The 15,776-nt window shown below is 52.4% G+C and overlaps 6 protein-coding genes across 6 annotated transcripts; 1 reads left to right on the top strand and 5 right to left on the bottom strand.

Moving 5' to 3' along the window:
- Positions 1–729: 729 nt before the first annotated feature.
- Positions 730–1,873, top strand: CONPUDRAFT_139210 (uncharacterized protein). Its single transcript, XM_007774435.1, has 6 exons — positions 730–903; positions 1,040–1,134; positions 1,215–1,299; positions 1,380–1,506; positions 1,566–1,621; positions 1,672–1,873. Exons 1-6 carry the CDS (start codon positions 802–804, stop codon positions 1,696–1,698), a joined length of 492 nt encoding a protein of 163 aa, XP_007772625.1. The 5' UTR covers positions 730–801; the 3' UTR covers positions 1,699–1,873.
- A 130-nt stretch (positions 1,874–2,003) lies between these two features.
- On the bottom strand, positions 2,004–4,088 carry CONPUDRAFT_139209 (uncharacterized protein). Its single transcript, XM_007774434.1, has 8 exons — positions 4,012–4,088; positions 3,846–3,959; positions 3,736–3,786; positions 3,559–3,673; positions 3,350–3,496; positions 2,516–3,298; positions 2,313–2,449; positions 2,004–2,250 (listed from the first exon to the last, which is right to left on the bottom strand). Exons 1-8 carry the CDS (start codon positions 4,058–4,060, stop codon positions 2,204–2,206), a joined length of 1,443 nt encoding a protein of 480 aa, XP_007772624.1. The 5' UTR covers positions 4,061–4,088; the 3' UTR covers positions 2,004–2,203.
- An 810-nt stretch (positions 4,089–4,898) lies between these two features.
- CONPUDRAFT_139208 (uncharacterized protein) lies at positions 4,899–7,352 on the bottom strand. The gene is made up of 6 exons (XM_007774433.1): positions 7,150–7,352; positions 6,859–7,075; positions 6,705–6,799; positions 5,772–6,652; positions 5,490–5,708; positions 4,899–5,440 (listed from the first exon to the last, which is right to left on the bottom strand). Exons 1-6 carry the CDS (start codon positions 7,223–7,225, stop codon positions 5,102–5,104), a joined length of 1,827 nt encoding a protein of 608 aa, XP_007772623.1. The 5' UTR covers positions 7,226–7,352; the 3' UTR covers positions 4,899–5,101.
- A 165-nt stretch (positions 7,353–7,517) lies between these two features.
- CONPUDRAFT_84380 (26S proteasome regulatory complex non-ATPase subcomplex Rpn1 subunit) lies at positions 7,518–11,191 on the bottom strand. Its single transcript, XM_007774432.1, has 12 exons — positions 11,033–11,191; positions 10,913–10,969; positions 10,699–10,863; positions 10,218–10,645; positions 10,009–10,167; positions 9,731–9,960; positions 9,525–9,674; positions 9,369–9,475; positions 8,940–9,318; positions 8,527–8,888; positions 8,083–8,473; positions 7,518–8,025 (listed from the first exon to the last, which is right to left on the bottom strand). The coding sequence occupies exons 1-12, from the start codon at positions 11,183–11,185 to the stop codon at positions 7,706–7,708; spliced, it is 2,901 nt and encodes a 966-aa protein (XP_007772622.1). The 5' UTR covers positions 11,186–11,191; the 3' UTR covers positions 7,518–7,705.
- A 235-nt stretch (positions 11,192–11,426) lies between these two features.
- CONPUDRAFT_168197 (GroES-like protein) lies at positions 11,427–12,795 on the bottom strand. The gene is made up of 5 exons (XM_007774431.1): positions 12,525–12,795; positions 12,392–12,473; positions 12,156–12,333; positions 11,702–12,093; positions 11,427–11,642 (listed from the first exon to the last, which is right to left on the bottom strand). Exons 1-5 carry the CDS (start codon positions 12,773–12,775, stop codon positions 11,535–11,537), a joined length of 1,011 nt encoding a protein of 336 aa, XP_007772621.1. The 5' UTR covers positions 12,776–12,795; the 3' UTR covers positions 11,427–11,534.
- Positions 12,796–13,857: 1,062 nt separating this feature from the next.
- CONPUDRAFT_84378 (GroES-like protein) lies at positions 13,858–15,252 on the bottom strand. Its single transcript, XM_007774430.1, has 5 exons — positions 14,961–15,252; positions 14,830–14,911; positions 14,601–14,775; positions 14,150–14,544; positions 13,858–14,096 (listed from the first exon to the last, which is right to left on the bottom strand). The coding sequence occupies exons 1-5, from the start codon at positions 15,215–15,217 to the stop codon at positions 13,977–13,979; spliced, it is 1,029 nt and encodes a 342-aa protein (XP_007772620.1). The 5' UTR covers positions 15,218–15,252; the 3' UTR covers positions 13,858–13,976.
- Positions 15,253–15,776: the final 524 nt, after the last annotated feature.

Genomic DNA, 15,776 nt, shown 5'->3' with positions numbered 1-15,776 from the left:
TCCTGCCTTCCTCTACCATGCAACGTGAATGAGTTTCAGTTTTTATGTAGTATAGAGCCTTGGAGTATGCGCAGGGGAATGTTTGCAGGCCGCTTGGCCACCTTAGATGCGATCGATTGCCCATCGGATGTCGGCGCTGCGGCGGCAGGTCCGTGCTTCAGGGTGGGTAACATCAAGGTGACATTCAACTCAGCAGAACACCCCCGAACGGTTTCCCCGGTGATCGTTCCGTCGTCAACAACAACTTTAGACTTCTTCTCATGGCCAGAGCGATGGTCGATGCTTTTGCGAGTATGTTATGAGCCCAGAGAATCCCATTACATGTCCGCACCCTTCCAAGTTCCAGCCTGTCTTCCTTTATGTCTTGCTGAAGGTGGGCAATCTATATCTGATGGCAAGACTTTTTCGTGTTGGCGGCCGTGCGCATTTTCATTTTGCCAGATCGTTGCATGTGGGACTGTGACGCGTTGGAAATGGTGGTTGCCCGTCTCCAGTCTAGTCCAGCCGCCTCATCCGCCCATGTTTCTCGGTCTCCCGCTCTTGTGTGCATTACTGCAATTCGAGACATCCCAGAAGCACCCGAGCTCCTCACAAATATCTTTTCACGACACCTGGCCTGAACGAGCGTGACGGTGATTCTTGATATCAGACTTCTGGCCGCTTCCGCGCGAACTCTGTTTCGGCCCAATAGGGGCTCTAATACCCAAAAGTGAGACCGTCCGCGACTGTCGCCCAAGCTCGCGCCATTTGGCACATCTCCTGCACCAGCGCCCGCACAATAAACCTTCGGCTCTTCAGAAGATGACCACCTCTGTCGCACCAGCAGCGCAGCTCCCAACCACTAGCATACCCAGCCTCTTGTCGATGCTCCCAAATGACAAGTACCGCGGGGCGGTCGTGGAGGTGCGTTAATTATTGATCTCCGAGCCGAACTGAGCACCGGCTCACGACTCACGCTGTCCTGCTACCCTTGCAATCAATCTTTCTTCCGCATCGCAATTCGTTCTATGAATTCATAAATGTTAAATGGACCGTCTAGGATCTACAATTGCCACCAGCGTTCTCGCTTCCGTCGAATGAGAGCATCTCGCGCGCGATTGAACTTGCGTATGATCGCGACTTCTCGCACATACCGTAAGTCCTCCACCTGCCTTTGACCGCATCCTCGTATGCTAAAACATGTATCATAACATTGTCACCCTTCATTCTTGCAGTGTCCTGAACAACAACCGCCGTCCGCTCGGATACATCGACGTCCCCGCGCTCAAGATCAAATGGGAAGCAGGAACTGCTGACCCTGTACGCCTCCATCTCCTGTGCAACACCCATATCTTGAAACCCCTAACCGCTGACCAACACAATCATTATCTGTTCTTCAGAGCGACAGCGTCACGAAGTACATGACCAAGTTCAGGCGCAGGGCATCGCAGCCCTACTCGCTCATCACGCCCGCTACACCCCTCGCCGAACTCGAGGAATTTCTCAAGGATAACATCTTTGCACTTGGTGCGTCTCTTGTAAACCGTCAAGGGCAAAAACTAACTCATGTTCGTTGGTACATATAGTCACGGATAACGATCGGAAGTTCGTTCTCGCCGTCGCAACGCCCTCGGACCTGCAGGTGAGCAAACTATTGCCTTAATCCATCTTTCTCTGACACAATGTCGGTAGACCTTCGTTACCCGAAGAGGGATTTAATCTAACCGATCTTTGACATCTTTGTTACGTCCTTCGGGCCTTCAATGTCCCCTTGTCCAACAATCCACGTCGTTTCACATCGTACAGAGTTCTTATTGCGCCGATTGTATATAATGTATGTACAGATTCAAGATCCATGGGAATATGCGAATCATAAGGATATACAACACCATCTTCCATGCATACGAAAGAATGTGTGGGGAATAGAGTAGCGTCTAAGGTAAGGTGGTGATAGCGCCAACTTTGAGGGAGTGGATGTTGTGACCTGCAGCGATGCCTTGGGGGGCTTCTGGGACGGACGAAAAGGAAGGTGGTTCGATGTGGAGACAAAGAGTAGGGGAAGTAAAGGCTGCGCCGTTGTTTATGACAGGACACGATTGAAGTCTGCATTCACTGAATCATCATCTTGAGGTCTGACTATACGCCAAAAGTAACACAATGTGCGGATGGAGAGGTCGTTGTTGATGACGAGAACAAGAGAACGAAGGGGCGGACGTGCTTGGTATCACCGTCTCCACGTGAGGAGTTGTTCGCGAATAGAAGGAAGATGTCCTAAATGTCATTGATGGATCAGTCAGTAGTGCACGAAAACTCCAGAGACCAGGGTCGCCCACCAAAGACAATAGCTGGACCCCATCCAGCGAGAATCAAAGCGACGTGCTGAGTGCCAAACGGTGTAGGCGTCGGCTTCCGTCGTGCGACATCTACAATGGTAGAGAGCGCAGCCAACGTCTGGATGGTAAAAAACGCCCTGTAAACAACAAAACAAGTCCTCCGGTCAGGTTATCGGTACCAGCATCATAGGAGGGGTACTCACACTTGGAAAAGTAACAACCGCCAGATCGCCGGCGTCAGACTTCGGGTACGCTGGGAAGCCACCATACTAGACACCTGCTTTGTCTTTTGGCCATCCTGGGACCGAACCCCGACAAAGGAAAGGAGATGCTTTTTCACCGAAGTTGTTGGACTCGCCGAGCTGGGGGGTCCATCTGTAGGCGTTGATCCTACTGGCGTTGGAGGGGAGAATACAGGCGTCCGTAGCGTGGAACGTGACTGGGTCTTCGAGTGAGATTGTGAATGTGAACGCGAGCGCTTAGGCTCGTATGCGTCGTCCATGTGCGGTAGGGCGTCATTTAGGTCGGCCGACCATGAGTCCCTCGGTCCCGGTTTCGAAATCCTGCTGTCTGAGTCGTCCTGAGCAGCGCTCTCGAGATCTTTCGGATTCTCCAAGAGATAACGATCGAGGGTGACGTCGTCCGCCACGTCTATGCACTCGGTGTCCGACATGTCGTACAGGTGCGGGCTTGACGCGCGTTCCTTGAAGTTGGCGCGTTCGGAGCGTGTTGTATGGTTGCGGCCGTTGCTCGTCGTGATGGCTGTCCCAAAGTTGAAGCTTCCACTTCTTTGGCTTATGTGTGAGGGCTGGGTAGGATGAGGAGAAGAATCGACAGGTGAAAACGCTTGAGTGAGCTCGATCGTGGGGTTCAACTTCTTCCGTTGCATATGCACACGCCAGACGCGGATTACTGCAGCGCCGGATAAGAAGAAACAAGGCATGGAGACGACGAGGGTTATTCCAGCGTAGCCAAGGAATCTACCCCTGAGCAAATTCAGAACGACCTAACAGATGGGAAGTATGTACTGGACACACCACTCGGGGCTGTTGGCATCACAGTGCATGTCATCTCCGGTGGGTTGAATTGCGTCTGCCTTGAGCAAGATGGGAATGGCAATTGCAAGAGCGCCAAGCGGAAAAAGAACCGTCGGGAAGAGATAAAACCAGCGCCAAGTCAATATCCTTGAGGTGAGAAATCATACAGTCGATGAATGGACTAAAATGACAAAAGCGGAACGACGTACGACTTCTTTCGAGTCCATCGCATTGGCCAAATGACGGAGCAAGTAGTAGCGACAGTGAAAACGGCACATACTCCAGCTAGTGCATACGCGCTGTGGTAAATGAGAAGCGTCTGGACTGTTATGAATGAGATTCATGGCGTGAAGTGACAATAGCTGCATAAACATTCTGCGGCTCACCGATACAAAACAACTTCGGCATTCGGGATGGATCCATTCGATATATCATGCCTTTGGTCATCATTAGCTCTCGTGCCCACAAAGGGAACAAAGAAGGTGTGAGAACGCACCGAGGCAGAAGGCGCTCTCAAGGATAGTGGTGTGCACGCAATACATCATGAGTACCCACCAGCTGTTGAGCACCTTTGAGAAAAGGATCAGGACTATCCAGCAGGCAATCATGCCTAGATGGAAAACATTAGAACTCAGAGACTCAATAAATGCAACAGAACTGACCCGAGAAGGATAACCCAAACCAGACGGCCTTGAGGGCGAAGGGGATCATTCTCGCTGGGGTCGAGGTCGGGAAGCGGGGGGGCATGGGGTAGCTTCGGTCCAGCAGGCTCGGCTACCGACAGGTTCAAGTAGGCCCGCTGATGCGACCGAGAGGGCCTAAACCCATCAGTTGATATTTGCGAGCCGTCATCATAAAGTGCGGCAGAATACTTGATAGACCAAAACTTGTCCAAACATACTGACAACTGCTCCCGCCGGAGGCAATCAATCGAGGGCGAACATAGGGCTGACCCTGGCTGACATGGGTTGACATGGGAGTATTCGAGGCTGCTTCGAGTCGACCTCCATTTTTGAACCCAAATCACTGGTAATCTGTGTTATGTGCCGTCTTATTGGTGTAAGTATACACCCTGGTAAAGCCTAGTAGGCATTGCAGATGAGTATGCTGACGTGTCGACCAGGAGGTTGACCCGCTTGATGACGACCCTTGCATGATCCTCTGAGGCCACTGACGGTCACTGGCAGTGTCAAGGAGCTGCCGAACTAATTTCTCGTTGAGGGAGCAGAACTTTCTCTTGTTTTCCTGATGCCTAGCGATGCCTATCATATTGATGGAAGATGATGCTGAATGCACTCTTAAAGTTGATCCAACCCTAGCCCACGCGAGGAATACGGGCTGACAGAGGTTGACAGGAATCATACATATAATGGCAGCGTCGCGTCAAAAAGGCGGTCATGAACTGCCAAAGAAAAGCCAAAGCTTGATGCATCTTCACGACATCCACCACAGGTGACAGGATAGTTGTCTAAGATTTCGGCACGGTTAGAGCGGACACGACATCTCCTCATCGATCAGGGTTGTGCCAGCACCTGTGTAACGGGTTCGCAGTTGCGCGAAAGAAAGTTCGAATAGTATAACGAATATTCGTGGTGAGTGTGAGGTGTTTCGACGAGAAATCAGCGAGGAGAGTCGGCGTAACTAGAAAGAAAGTCTAGATTTGCACAAGTCTGCATCCGTAAACCACAACTGATGGTATTCCTGCTTCATTCGGTAATATAGCCCCTGTCTACCGGGGGTCGTTAGGCACGCTCAATTTGCGGTGGCCTGCGTCGTTTCGACAAACCCTCCGACCACGTCCGTTGCGATGGAGTCTACGTTTGCAGCAATACCCGTTGGCTCGTCCGCGTAACCTTCCGCTTCTCCTGCAGGAGTCGTGACGCTGTGCGGGTGTGAGAAGCCCGGAGGTTGCTCGGGCTCCTCTTCTGCGCAGCGCTCGAACGATATTTCCACGTCCAACAGCGCGGAACCAATTCCAACCGGAAAATCCGTATCTTTGCGGGTGAGGAGAATCGTGCTCGCCGTTCCGGGCGTCATGGCGGGAAGATCAACGTGGAAAGCAGGGATCAACCAAAGCCACGCAATGAACACCTACACCAGTCAGAAAAGCAACAAGACGAGATGCTGAACATAAACATACCTGGCCCATGTAGAATTTGACGCGTATTTCGCGGTGTGCATCCACCACGATGCCGCGTTCATGGCTCGGGTGAGTCACGTCGGCGATGGAGTTGGTCTCAGAGGGCACTGCGTCATTAACGACACCGCTGTCTCCGTTGGTCGCGTGAGGGATGTCCTCCTTGATGGTGACCCACCGCTCGTCCGAAAGAGGCCGTAGAACGTATTTTGTCAGAAACTCCTGCCAAGTAAAGGCCTCATCAGCATCTTCGCCGGCCGAAAGGAGCTCGAAATGGGGACCAACATCTCCGGCTTTCTCGGTCTGCACCGCGTTGTTCCCAATCACACCCATACGCGCAAAACTCCGCACCATCTTGGTCGAATCCCACTGCGAATCCGTGAAGAAATGTCTCGATGTCTCGCGTTCGCCGTCTTCGTTCAGCGCCGTCCTCACTTTGCCCATGTTACCGCTTTCATGCCGTGTCGCACGCTCGCAAGCCTCGAGCTCCTCCGCGAGCACGTCGTCGTACCGCGCGAGCGACACCCACACGTGTCCCTGCTCGTTCCCCTTGCTTCCACCGCTCCGCCCGTACTTGGTCCGGTCGATGACCATGTTCGCGGCGCGCACGAGTGAGACCCTAACCCCGCCGAGGTCCTTCATCCGAACCTTGATCTCTGTCAGGCGCACTTTTGGCTTGGGCTTAATAGTGTCGACTTCCCAGAAGCCATGTGGGCCCTGGTTCGCGAGCAGCTGCGACCAGTAACCGAGCCAGCGCCGTTGGCTGGGGATGCTCACACCTTGTTTGACCTTCTTCGTTGGCGACGAAGGCGACTTCATCCGCCGGGACGTATGCAGGTCGAGCACATGCTTCAGGGAGACGGGCGCGACATCTATCGTCCCATTGGGGTGCTCTTCGCCGTGAATCGTGACAGTGCTTGTGGAAGGGACGGTTTCAGCGGGGGACGTGAGATCCTCTGCGCTTGAGAGCGTCTCGACGGACACGCGTGGAGAGGCGGGCTGACTACCAGAGGGGTCGTCGGTTGGCATGACCTGCATAAGCTTTTCCACTTTGACCTGCGCCCATTGCTTGGTGGTGTTGCTGCGCTCGAGGCGAGGCGGGTGAGGCGTGATGTCCATGGAGAGCAGGTATGAGCAAGCAAGGGTGCCAGATCTGCCCTTGCCAGCTATACCAACGCATGAGATATGATGAAGAGGTTGCTGAGAAATGTGGGGCACCTTTGCAGTGAAGCACAGCAACTCTGTCAGGAGATCCATCCAACCACGCACGCATCTCTCGAGCAACGAGAGGGAGAACAGCAAGCGGAGGTGCGCTGAAGGCTGACATGTCAGTCGACGCAATCAACCCCAGAGTTGCAGTGATAATACGCACTGGTGATCAGGGAATGGATACCGACTAACTCTTCCATCAAATACAGTCGGCGCATACGAATTCTCGCGGACGGGGCAGAAATTGAACACCCAGTAGTTCTTGCCATGACGATGCTCGAGGAACTTCTTCGCATCATCACGGCGATTGCGATAGAGTCCCTCCAGCCCGATGGCGGGGTAGCCCATAACGATGACCTGGTCGGTCACATATACTAGATCTGCACATTGGACCGTCGTCTGTGAGCATACCGTGTATGATCTGAGACAAAGTCAGTATGATTCATTAGCTTACCTAGCTCAAGGTGAAGGTGCTTGTCTTTAAATCTCGCTTTGTTGCCAGACACGAAACGGCGGATGACGTCAGTCATGCTGGTTAGGCTCTTGAGATGATCTTTAGTCTTCTAAGGGTTTGTTACTACGGGCCTTTGCAAAGACAGTGAGGAGGAAATGATTCTAGCCGAATAGTGATAAAGGGAGTTGAACAAGGTCGGTGGTGCCCATCGTGCGCAATCGCCGCGGCGCCAGTTGATGCTCGGGCCCTTGGAGCCCATTGCGTATTCGCGGCGCGCACACAGGACTCCTCATGGCTAGAATAGAGCGATTACTGCCTCCGACATTTGCGACGTCAACAACTTAGTCGGAGGGGTGCACTGGGGCTTTGTTCTGAAGACTACGATGATACTATCTACGCGTTAGGCAGAAACCGCTCGAGCAAACCTGGAACACGTCTACGGGAACAGCATGCATACTAACGAGAAAGCCTGCTGCTGAATTAATGAGAGGAGCTCTAGCTACATAGCGTACATTTCCCTGGTTTATGCGGGCCACGCAGCCCCAATCCTCGCCATCTATACCTGCATCGTATCCTCCTGCTCCCAACCTGGGTTCTTCTGCAGAATGACGAAACCCTCGAGGGCGTGCGAGAAGGGAATAAACTCCTCCGTCGCAAGTTCTGCGCGCTCCGTCGTGCCCAGCCGCACGGGGGTCGTGTGCGTCTGGAAACCCGAGATCGTACGGGGCTTGCCGGCCTGGCCAACCACATCCACTGCCTGACCGACGCGCACGGATACGGGCTTTGGCTTGAGCTCCTCGTCGAGGGTGATGAGGAAGCGAGGGTACATTGCCGTCGTGAGGAAGTACAGCATCCAGTGGTACTTGTCCAGGATAACTACAAAACGCCAAGGTCAGTTCGAGATATTATTTGAGACGTAAGAAAATCACCCACATGCTTTCGCGTCCGTGAATGCCATGATTGTGGCTAATAAACCAGCGATTGCTGGTCGACTCAGGATATTCCGGTCCGAAAAGAAGGGGTTAAGTCCGATCGTGCCCTTGCCCATGTGGACGAGACCCTGGGCAATGCGAACGGTGAACAGACAGTCTGGTTCCTTGTAGTAGTACCCTGCAAGCTGGCGCAACATCTGTGCAAGTCGTGCGTTGTTAGTGCCAGCGCCGACCAGACCCATCGCGAAGATAGCGTTGAGAGCGACAGCGAGATCATTGTCGTGGCTGTATCTCGAAAGGGTGTCGAGGACGGAAAGTTGAGGATTTGATATGCTGAGCAGACCAAGGGCAAGGGGGACGGATTTGCGTATAATAGGGTCACCGTAGTGCATCTAAATATCGCCCGTTAGCGAGAAAAATGTAAAGCAATACTCGAAATGCTTACCAGGTGATTGAATTGTCGCATCGACATTTCGGAGCCAATTTCCTCGCCCATCGCAAGTAGAGCGAGACCGAGGACTGCGAACGCAGGCCCAAGGTCATCTTGCTTCTTTTCCTCCTTTTCTTCTTTCTTGTCGCTGCTATTCTCCTTCTCCTCCTCTTTCTCCTTCGCGTCCTTCTCGGCCTCTTCCCGCTCCTTGACAGTCTCAAGGTGCTCACCACAGAAGTGGAGTAACGACTGCACCCGAAGAACATTGCCTGTACCTGCGAATGCACAGACCTCAACGAGAATCTGCGCCTGCTTTGATACAGGGTGCTCGATAATTTTGAGCGTCTCGAGGGTTGCGTCTGAGGCGTCTTGAAGGCCTACAAATGGATTTAATCAACGCAGCACCATGGAGTTTACCGAAGACGTACCAACGAACAAGAAAGCCAGCCCAAGCACAAGGTATCGCGACCATTTCTCGTCGAGGCTCTTGTCATCACGCTCCATTAGCGTCTGAAGGATCGTGCTAGTGACCTCGCCGTTTCCGCTTCCAACGAAGATGAAGCCCAGCGCCAGCGCACTTAGCGATGCAATCTCCATTGACACGCCATCATCAGCGATGGTAGGGAGAAGGAGCTGGAGAAGGTCCTCCCGGTGTGAACCTGCATACGCCAAACCAAGGCCCATGATCGCGCTTGTGCGGAGCGGAACGGACTTATTTTCGACGTATTCTCCGAGTAGGGCGAGGGCAGCGTCCGCTTCTGTGCGAACGCCAGTGTTAAGGATACCGGTAGCAAAGAGGGCGCCGGCCTGAAAGGAACATCATTAGGTGCTCGTTAATCTCGACGCGAACCACTTACCTTGATGTACTCTTCTGCTGAGTAGGTGTACTTGTCGACGTGACTGAGACCGACATCGGTGTCCCAAAGCAAGCTGACGCCCAAACTTGCGGCAGCACTCAGCATACCTAAGAAAAACTTATAAACCCGACCTATGCGGAATATTTGAGCCCTTACCGTGGTCCTTGTTCTTGTACACCCAGCTGTTACCCTCCTCCGCCTCCACCATCAACTTGTCATTTCCGAATCCAGCATTAACGAAAGCGTTAACAAAGGTACCAGCGAGGTTGGCCCTGGCGGAGTCAACGTTGGCTGACGTTCCAGCACCTGTTAAGCAGATGACGATCAGCCTTGACTCAGGGTTTTATGGTGTTGAAACGTACGGGTATTCTCAAGGTGACTCTTGTAAACGTCCTCCAGGCTACGGGCGTCCGTGACATCAAGCTCTTTGCCAAATTCCCTGAACAGCTCGCTCAAGTGGGTGTTGCTTAGACAGTCAACGAGATCGGTCGGCATTTCCTCTTCGCCATCGCCGTCTTCATTTGGTGGGACGAGCCACTCGATAGGTATCTGCGCCCGAGCAAGAAGGAAAGCGAGCTGGCGCTTCATCGTACTGTGTGGTGTATTAGTAATTGTTAGATCTCAGCAAAGATATACATACGGGTTTCCGGATGCGTTAAAGTCCTGTCTGATGAGGTCCGCGTCATTCAGACGGATCGCGAGACTGAGTGCCTCGGGGAATTTAGAGAATCGCAGGTAGATGGCGTGTACGGAGCGGAGGAAAGAAAGATCGTCTGGTGGTGGGAGTAGGCTTACACACCTACAAGGGACATCAGCATTTTATCAAAACCAAATTACTAGGCTACGCACCGAATCATGTAAATGCACACGCGACCATACGTGTTCTCGTCTACTAGATCAACAATGTCATTGATCATTTCCAGCTCGACAAGTAGGTCGACAGCATCTGGCTCCGCGTTGTGATGCATAAAGTACCTCGCGCATTCTAGTGCGAGCAACTTGAGGTCTTCGAAAGTGCCGGGGACCTTAATATGCACGGGCTTCTCCGCAGCTTCGGGTGGAGGTACGGCATCTTCACCCTCTGACCGTATGGTGTATTCTTCACCGAGCTCAGCAGCAAGATGGCGAACATATTCATGGCCCCAGGAACCAGGGTCGGAGGCTTTGGAGGATGCGGGGAGGAGGGACGTGGAGAGCAGGCGATATCGGAGAGATCCCCGAGGTTGTGTGTCCGAGTACGTCATTGCGAGAACGGAGAGGATGTCTGCGAAGAGAGACTAGAAGGGGAAAAATCAGGTTGTGCCGAACGAACAGACATCGGGTGCCGTACCTTGTCTTCTGATGGAGGCCATTGTTCATACAGTAGCTGTAGGCTGGGGTAGTGGGGGTGGAGGAACTTGAGAGGTTTCGGGACCGATGTCATAGACGACGTTGACGTTCTTATGAGACTTCGAAGACTCTCGAGTGCGGGACGATGCAGTTCCGTGTTTGATTCCTACGTGAATGAATAAGTAGACATTTACGAATGAGCTCACAAATCCTACATTGAGCCTTTCTACGAGCATGTCAAGCTCTGCCTTGAGCTGCTGATCCTCCTCAGACTATAACAAGGTCCATTAGCATGAAACTAGTTCAATCGCGAAATAAAGGAACAAAGAACGCACCAGTTCCTCCTCCTCATCCTGCGTCTTGTCCCCGTTCACTGTCTTGGACGCGCCGTCCTTGCCCTCTTTCTTGGCCTTCTCCTCCTCTTCCTTCTTCTTGTCTTTTGGGTCCTTTGAAGGGACTGCGATCTCCGCTACAGCGCGTTCGGGCATGGCGTATTAGTGCAGGAGGTATGATTACGCCTCACAAGGACGCGCGTCGATTTCGAAGGGGCGACGCTCGGATACCTCCGAGTTCCGACAGAAATCACTAATCAGGTGACCATATTAGACGCGCATCGGAATCGGAATCGGATCCCCCGTTTATCACAATAAATAACAAGTTAGATTCAAATGCGTGATTGCCCTCTACCTGAGTCTTTGTACAAGGCAGAGTCATAAAACAGGAGTTCTCGGATGGAACACTTCGACATTCGAATTTACTACTTAGATCACATTTACTTTACTTGCCGAGGCGGTGCTTGATTACGGAGTTTGCATACATCTTGTACCTTTGAACCAGCTACAGGGTCACGACCAACTTGACGCCGCTGACCTGGTCGGTCTTCAGACGGTCCAAACCAGCGGCAATGCCCTCGAGGCCGCCAGGGATAACCTCGACTTTGTTGGGCTGAGGAAATAAAATAAAATGAGCGCCAACGAATGGTCCATATGTGCTCCAAAGCATACCCTGATAGAGCCATCCTCAAGCCACTTGGTAAATTGGGCCCACATAGCACTACAGACCGGCCTGTTCGGTGGCATAGTAGGCACGCTGAGCACCCACTTCGCTTTGCGACTGTCACCTTCCTGGGGCTTGATGGATGTCACATGTGTCGTGCACATGTGTCCGCCGGAGGCGAGCACCGCCCAACCGATCTTCTGCGTATTTTCCTCGGTGATGGTGTCGAAGACAACCTTGATGCCCTTGGATATGTTAGCAACTGCCTGGGTAACCTCAGCTTCGGGAAGGTTGCGGTCGATGACGTGCGTTGCGCCAAGGGACTTCAGGTACGCTTCGTGGCGGGCAGAGGCGGTCGCGATGATGGTGGTGAAACCGGAGAGGCGAGCAAGCTGGATGGCTGGAACGACGCAGGACCGTCGGCATAAGTCCCACCTTTGCAAAGCGACGAGCGCGACGCACCGTAGGCACCAACAGAGCCAGAGCCACCAATGATCAGGATGGACTGGCCCTTGTAAGCGCCAAGAGTCTCAACCGGCGAAATGAGCTTGGCGTCCATAGGCCCGAAAAGGCCAACTGTTGCTGTATCTACGCCTGTGGGGAGTGAAGCGGCTTCCTCAAAGGAGATGTTAGACGGAAGCTACAATAAGCGCCGTGAGTCAAGGTATCGGAGAGCCCGTCGGATCGAAACAACTTACCTTGGCGGATAAATCAGCAGGCGCAAGCATGTACTGCTGGTAGGTCGCGTGCGCGTTGCTGTTGAAGGCGCCTCTGGCAGCACTGTCACAACGTCAGCATTGAAATGGATCTAGTTGATAGGAGATTGCATACACTCTATCCCCTTTGACGAAGTTAGTCACGCCAGCACCAACTTCCTCGACAACACCGGCGGCATCCTGGCCGACGATAGCGGGGTAGCTGTCGATGAGGAGGCCGAACGCGTGCTGCTTCCATTCGATCGGGTTCAGCCCAATGGCTTGAACCTTGATGAGGATCTCGCCGTGGCCAGGCTTGTGAATTTCGGCGGTTCCGACTTCGAAAGGTGCCTGCTTGGAAGGGATGAAAAGAACCTTCTGAGACATGTTTAGGAGATGAAGCTAGTGGATGAGGCTTGGAGAGACGATGTTGAATGCCCTCACTGAAAAACTACGGGTTTATATAGTGTTCATCAGGGTATTCCAAGGCCAGCAACAAGTCTGTAAGGAGACGAGTTAGTCAACACAGAGCCGGTAGCTGTAGCCTGTGAGCTGACTGATGTTCAATGTCTGGGGTGAGGCGTCAACTGAACGCAAAGCGAGACGTAACTCGAAGCCGAGAACACGCGTGTCGCCACGGCATCAGGGTACGAGTTCATCCATCACGAATACCAGTGGGTTCCTCAACGGACTGTAAGGGATCGCCTGAGAGATTTGTCATCTTCAAACTGCAGAGACGCTGACACCATCAACTATATGCTCGCATGACGCGCTTGCGTGACGAAATGAGGCCTGAAATGGCCTCTTTGTTGCCCTCAATACTACCTCAATACGCAGATAAAGCTTCCGGGAAGAGGCAAGAATAGGATGAGGATTTCGAAGTTTCTGAGCCTGAAGATGATGATCCTTGAAGTGTCTAGGATTTACGAGCAAGAGGTCGGGACCGAGGGACGCTAGATGCTGCATACCATAGTGAAACCAAGAAAGACCCTCCTGATTTCAATAAACCCTTATAGCTAGACCAGGTGGAGCGAGGAAGAGGCAGCTTGCAGGAGTATAGCGAAGAGGACATCCATAACATGCTGGTCATGACTCAAAATGCGACGCGCGCACCGAGGGATCGGTTGGCACGTGATTTTTGTCAGTGACAGCTCGTAAATCGCCGACAGCCCGATGTCAAGTTACCGTTACTTTGGCGCTGCCTCCCAGGAACGCTATAGACGCAAAGACGCGGTGCCAACGCGCGGTGAGTCGAGCAAGCACTCGTCTATTCGTAGAGAACATACGCACGCCTAGCCATATGCGACTCAGACTTATAGCCTTCTCTGCTTGTAGCAGTGTGCAATATTGTAGACATTTTGTCTAGATCTCAGTCTCTCTCATTTTCAGAAGGCGAGCACAATATGAAGTGCGTAATTCTTATTATTGTGTACTGGAATTGTTCCATTGACTTCCTGGGTATCTCAGATGTAAGCATGGTTCATTATATGGGCATATACGTGCACGATTTCTATGAGCTGAGTACAAATACAGTTCTGCTACGTGAAGTGGAAGGCCCATGTCCTGCGCTGGTCCTGAACACTGATATTTAAGTCCCTTCAAAAGGGCGCACGACCAACTTCACTCCGCTAACTTTGTTCGCCTTCATACGTTCAAAGCCAGCTACCGCACCTTCGAGGCCTCCGGGTAGCACGTCGACCTTGTTAGGCTAGAAATAATCGCCATAAAAATCGTCTTTCAAGGCGAAAGTGTTGGAAATACCTTAATCTTTCCTTCGTTGAGCCACTCGGGCAGCTTAGCCCACCACTTCCTGCTGAACTCCGCGTTGGGTGGCGCATAAGGGCTTCCATAGACTGACTTGAGCGTGCGATTGTCGCCTGCCTCAGGTTGAATCGTCGGCGGCAGGGTCAACACCAAGTGACCATCTGGTGCGAGCAGAGACCATGCAGCCTTCTGAGTGTCCGCCTCAGAGATAGCATCGTAGACAATCTTGATAGGATCTGAGGTGATTGTCTTAACACGGGCAGCCACTTCGTCTGGGGAAAGATGCCTGTCGACGACATGCGTGGCACCGAGTGATTTCAGATAACCCTCATGCGTCAGAGACGAGGTTGTGATGATCGTGGAAAAGCCAGCAAGATGAGCGGCCTGTATGGCTGAGATTGTGTCAAATCAAAATCAGTCTCTTAGGGAAGAAAATTCGTCAACGCACCATAAAGGCCCACAGATGAGGAGCCACCAAGAACAAAGATGGTTTGTCCCTTATAGATGTCGGGGCTGTCGGGGAATGCCAATTTCCCGTCCGCAGGTCCAAAGAGACCGATTGTAGCTGTATCTATGCCAAGGGGGATAGACGATGCCTCATCAAAAGATATCGAATCGGGGATCTGAAGTTTATAGAACGTCAGGATCATTCGGAAGGAGTGCCTGAAACTACATGCCTTGGCTACAAAGTGCGCATCGGCAAGCATATACTGTTGAAAGCTGGCATAGTTGGACCTCACCATGTCGCCTCGAGCGGTACTGGCATTAAGATTAGTATTGCACAGGATAAGCATCTCGATAAACGCACACTCTGTCACCCTTGGCCACATGAGTGACGCCTGCGCCGACCTCTTCCACAACGCCTGCGGTATCTTGACCAAGGACTGCAGGGTAGTCGGAGTCCTGGAGGAAGATGCCATACGCTTGTATCTTCCAATCGACAGGGTTCAACGCAGCCGCATATGACTTAACGAGGACTTCGCCAACGCCTGGCTTTTGGATGTCCCTGGAACCGAGTTCAAAGGCGCCCTGCTTGGACTTGAGGAGAAGGGCTTTCTGAGACATGTATGATAGGGACTATTCTTGAGACAGTGGATTCGGGGTGATGGATTTTGGTTCACAGAGTCCCCCGAGGGCTCTTTTATCACTCAGTGGACCTTCGATGGCGTCATCGCTTGGACAGCAGCGCAAGATGGTCAAGGCTTTACTAAGCCTGATCAAATCCTTACTGAGAACATGTCCCCAGATGGCATAGCATACGGTCGCAAAACTAAGCGCTATCTATAGTGCGTTAAGAACTTGCGAGCAGACGGAGTTGTTTGAGGGCTTACTAAGGTACTCAAGCTTTACTAAGTGACGACGTACCCCTGATACATAGCCCTCTGATATACCGAGGAGGACTACCTCGTGCTATCAACACTACGAAAGGCTCCGTACTTGGATAGAGTTGGCGGAGACTGGCGACACAAAAGTAAGGCTGATCATGATCGACACGAATATCGAGGATTGTCTCTGCATAGCTCTCTGTATGGGGTAACGTTGGGGCATAAACGTCATTGGTGCATAGAATTTAAATCCCGACTCGACCGGATAACCGAGACGCGTCGCGTCAATTCTATGCGCG

The sequence above is a fragment of the Coniophora puteana genome, assembly GCF_000271625.1.
Source record: "Coniophora puteana RWD-64-598 SS2 unplaced genomic scaffold CONPUscaffold_12, whole genome shotgun sequence".
Taxonomy (NCBI): Eukaryota; Fungi; Basidiomycota; class Agaricomycetes; order Boletales; family Coniophoraceae; genus Coniophora; species Coniophora puteana.
Note: the sequence above shows the minus strand (reverse complement) of the source record. Positions and strands in the feature narration are given on the sequence as shown.

Excerpts from the sequence above, each read along its gene's own strand:
- CONPUDRAFT_139210 (XM_007774435.1), top strand. The coding sequence starts at position 802 with ATGACCACCTCTGTCGCACCAGCAGCGCAGCTCCCAACCACTAGCATA. Across the intron at positions 904-1,039 it reads ACCGCGGGGCGGTCGTGGAG|GATCTACAATTGCCACCAGC; the intron begins GTGCGTTAATTA and ends TGGACCGTCTAG. Across the intron at positions 1,507-1,565 it reads GGATAACATCTTTGCACTTG|TCACGGATAACGATCGGAAG; the intron begins GTGCGTCTCTTG and ends TGGTACATATAG.
- CONPUDRAFT_139209 (XM_007774434.1), bottom strand. The coding sequence starts at position 4,060 with ATGATCCCCTTCGCCCTCAAGGCCGTCTGGTTTGGGTTATCCTTCTCG. Across the intron at positions 3,299-3,349 it reads GATGCCAACAGCCCCGAGTG|GGGTAGATTCCTTGGCTACG; the intron begins GTGTGTCCAGTA and ends GAATTTGCTCAG. Across the intron at positions 2,450-2,515 it reads CGGTTGTTACTTTTCCAAGT|GGCGTTTTTTACCATCCAGA; the intron begins GTGAGTACCCCT and ends TGTTGTTTACAG.
- CONPUDRAFT_139208 (XM_007774433.1), bottom strand. The coding sequence starts at position 7,225 with ATGACTGACGTCATCCGCCGTTTCGTGTCTGGCAACAAAGCGAGATTT. Across the intron at positions 6,800-6,858 it reads TATCCATTCCCTGATCACCA|CGCACCTCCGCTTGCTGTTC; the intron begins GTGCGTATTATC and ends GTCAGCCTTCAG. Across the intron at positions 5,709-5,771 it reads AGACCGAGAAAGCCGGAGAT|GAGTTTCTGACAAAATACGT; the intron begins GTTGGTCCCCAT and ends TTTACTTGGCAG.
- CONPUDRAFT_84380 (XM_007774432.1), bottom strand. The coding sequence starts at position 11,185 with ATGCCCGAACGCGCTGTAGCGGAGATCGCAGTCCCTTCAAAGGACCCA. Across the intron at positions 9,961-10,008 it reads TTTAACGCATCCGGAAACCC|TACGATGAAGCGCCAGCTCG; the intron begins GTATGTATATCT and ends TACACCACACAG. Across the intron at positions 9,476-9,524 it reads GTACAAGAACAAGGACCACG|GTATGCTGAGTGCTGCCGCA; the intron begins GTAAGGGCTCAA and ends AGTTTTTCTTAG.
- CONPUDRAFT_168197 (XM_007774431.1), bottom strand. The coding sequence starts at position 12,775 with ATGTCTCAGAAGGTTCTTTTCATCCCTTCCAAGCAGGCACCTTTCGAA. Across the intron at positions 12,334-12,391 it reads CTGCTGATTTATCCGCCAAG|CTTCCGTCTAACATCTCCTT; the intron begins GTAAGTTGTTTC and ends CGCTTATTGTAG. Across the intron at positions 11,643-11,701 it reads TTGAGGATGGCTCTATCAGG|CCCAACAAAGTCGAGGTTAT; the intron begins GTATGCTTTGGA and ends TTATTTCCTCAG.
- CONPUDRAFT_84378 (XM_007774430.1), bottom strand. The coding sequence starts at position 15,217 with ATGTCTCAGAAAGCCCTTCTCCTCAAGTCCAAGCAGGGCGCCTTTGAA. Across the intron at positions 14,776-14,829 it reads ATGCGCACTTTGTAGCCAAG|ATCCCCGATTCGATATCTTT; the intron begins GCATGTAGTTTC and ends TATAAACTTCAG. Across the intron at positions 14,545-14,600 it reads CTCATCTGTGGGCCTTTATG|CCATACAGGCCGCTCATCTT; the intron begins GTGCGTTGACGA and ends ACACAATCTCAG.